Source organism: Echinops telfairi, unplaced genomic scaffold (genome assembly GCF_000313985.2).
Source record: "Echinops telfairi isolate 266 unplaced genomic scaffold, ASM31398v2 ScPeMD7_14;HRSCAF=57, whole genome shotgun sequence".
In the NCBI taxonomy this organism is placed as follows: domain Eukaryota; kingdom Metazoa; phylum Chordata; class Mammalia; order Afrosoricida; family Tenrecidae; genus Echinops; species Echinops telfairi.
Genome location: NW_022103911.1, coordinates 6413672 through 6415179, shown reverse-complemented (window position 1 = coordinate 6415179; position 1508 = coordinate 6413672). Strand labels below are relative to the sequence as shown.

General features: G+C 46.1%; 1 protein-coding gene across 1 annotated transcript in view; it reads right to left on the bottom strand.

Moving 5' to 3' along the window:
- The window catches only part of INTU (inturned planar cell polarity protein), a 98118-nt gene extending 96915 nt beyond the window's left edge, over nt 1–1203 (bottom strand). Inside the window, exon 1 of the mRNA XM_030884786.2 lies at nt 1061–1203. Coding sequence (XP_030740646.1) covers nt 1061–1203 — 143 coding nt within the window. The remainder of the gene's footprint in view (nt 1–1060) is intronic.
- Between the last annotated feature and the right edge of the window lie 305 nt (nt 1204–1508).

Here is a 1508-nt window from a genome sequence, read left to right as displayed (position 1 = left end):
ACACACACAAACACGCTGAGAATGTAAAGGAAAATACGACAGAAATGCCTCAAAGCTAAGAAATGTCCTCCATAGTAAAACTACAGGTGATTTTATTTTTCATTTAGATATTATTCTTGTTAGTAGTTGCTGCTAACTGCAAGGCCAGCAGTTCAAATCCACCAGGTGCTCCCTGGGAGAAAGATGAAATGTTGGTTTCCTGAAAAGAGTTATAGTTTCAGAAACCCACAGAGGCAGTTCGACCCTGTCCTACAATGTAGCTCTGAGTTGGAAACAACTCAATGGCAGGGAGTTTAAGTTAGGGTTTTTTTTTTTTTTTACAGGAAAGAAATATCTTGGTTATTTAAGCAATTACTCTATAACTTTATTTCTCTATTCTAAATAACTTTATGCTGGCCAGCTAGTAACCGACTCATAGCAACCCCATAGGATAAAGTAGAACTGCTCCTTGGGTTTCCAAGGCTGTAAATATTTGTAAGTGCAAGCTTACACATGTGTGTAAGATGTGCAAGCTTACACATCTCCCAACCCCAAACCCCAACCCCCACCAGAGTGGCTGGTGCATTCAAACTATCTACCGATCAGCTCTGTGTCAATGATTTAACTACTCCCCTACATTTGTAAATACTGTAAATATGTAAATACCTATGTAAATTTAGATATGTAAATTCACAGAGATCACGGCAATAAAAAAGGAAGCAAGGCATCAGAAACAGCTTCTGCGACTGATATACCCGCATATAGTATAGCGATATAGTATATACATAGCATATATATAGTATACCCGCATATATAGTAGATATATAAATAGTATACCCGCATATAGCGTAGTGATTCCTCATCTGAGAAAATCATAAAAGGCCAACTAGCAAATTTATGGCACCGTCCTTTCGGTTTATAATACAATAGATAACTGAAAGGTGGCTAAAATAAACCCCACTGATTATATAACCTCAAACACCCAATCTTAAATACAGCAAGGCCCCGTGAAGTCCCTCCAGCCACGTGCACAGCCCCAGTGGAAGCGACGGGCTAACTTGTCCCTCTCGGAGAGCCTTACTCCGGATCGCTGCTGGCGGAGGAGGAGGAGGAGCCCGAGTCGCTGGTCCAGCCGTCGGAACTGCCGGCCTCACCTTCTTGGGAAGGTTCGCCAGGAACCTCCTCTGAGCCCCGACGCAAAGCACACGCAGCCGGATCCGCCATCGTCGGGGTTGCGACCCGTCTCAGTCACTCAGAGCTCGCAGCCCCTATTTACCGGCGTCGCCATGTTGCCTCCGCTTGGAGACGGGGCGGGGCACGTGACCAACACTCCTTGGCTGCGATTGGTGGAGCGTGGGTTGCCCCGGCGACGGGGAAGCTTCTCAGAGCTGGGAGCAAAGGAAGGCGCCAAGGAGCTGAAATTGCGCCGAGGTTGTTTTTACTGGATAAGTGGAAGTAGTAGCTAAACTCTCCAAATCCCTCTAAGGCGCTCTGGTGGCGCGATAGTTAGGTGCAGGCCTGCTAACGGA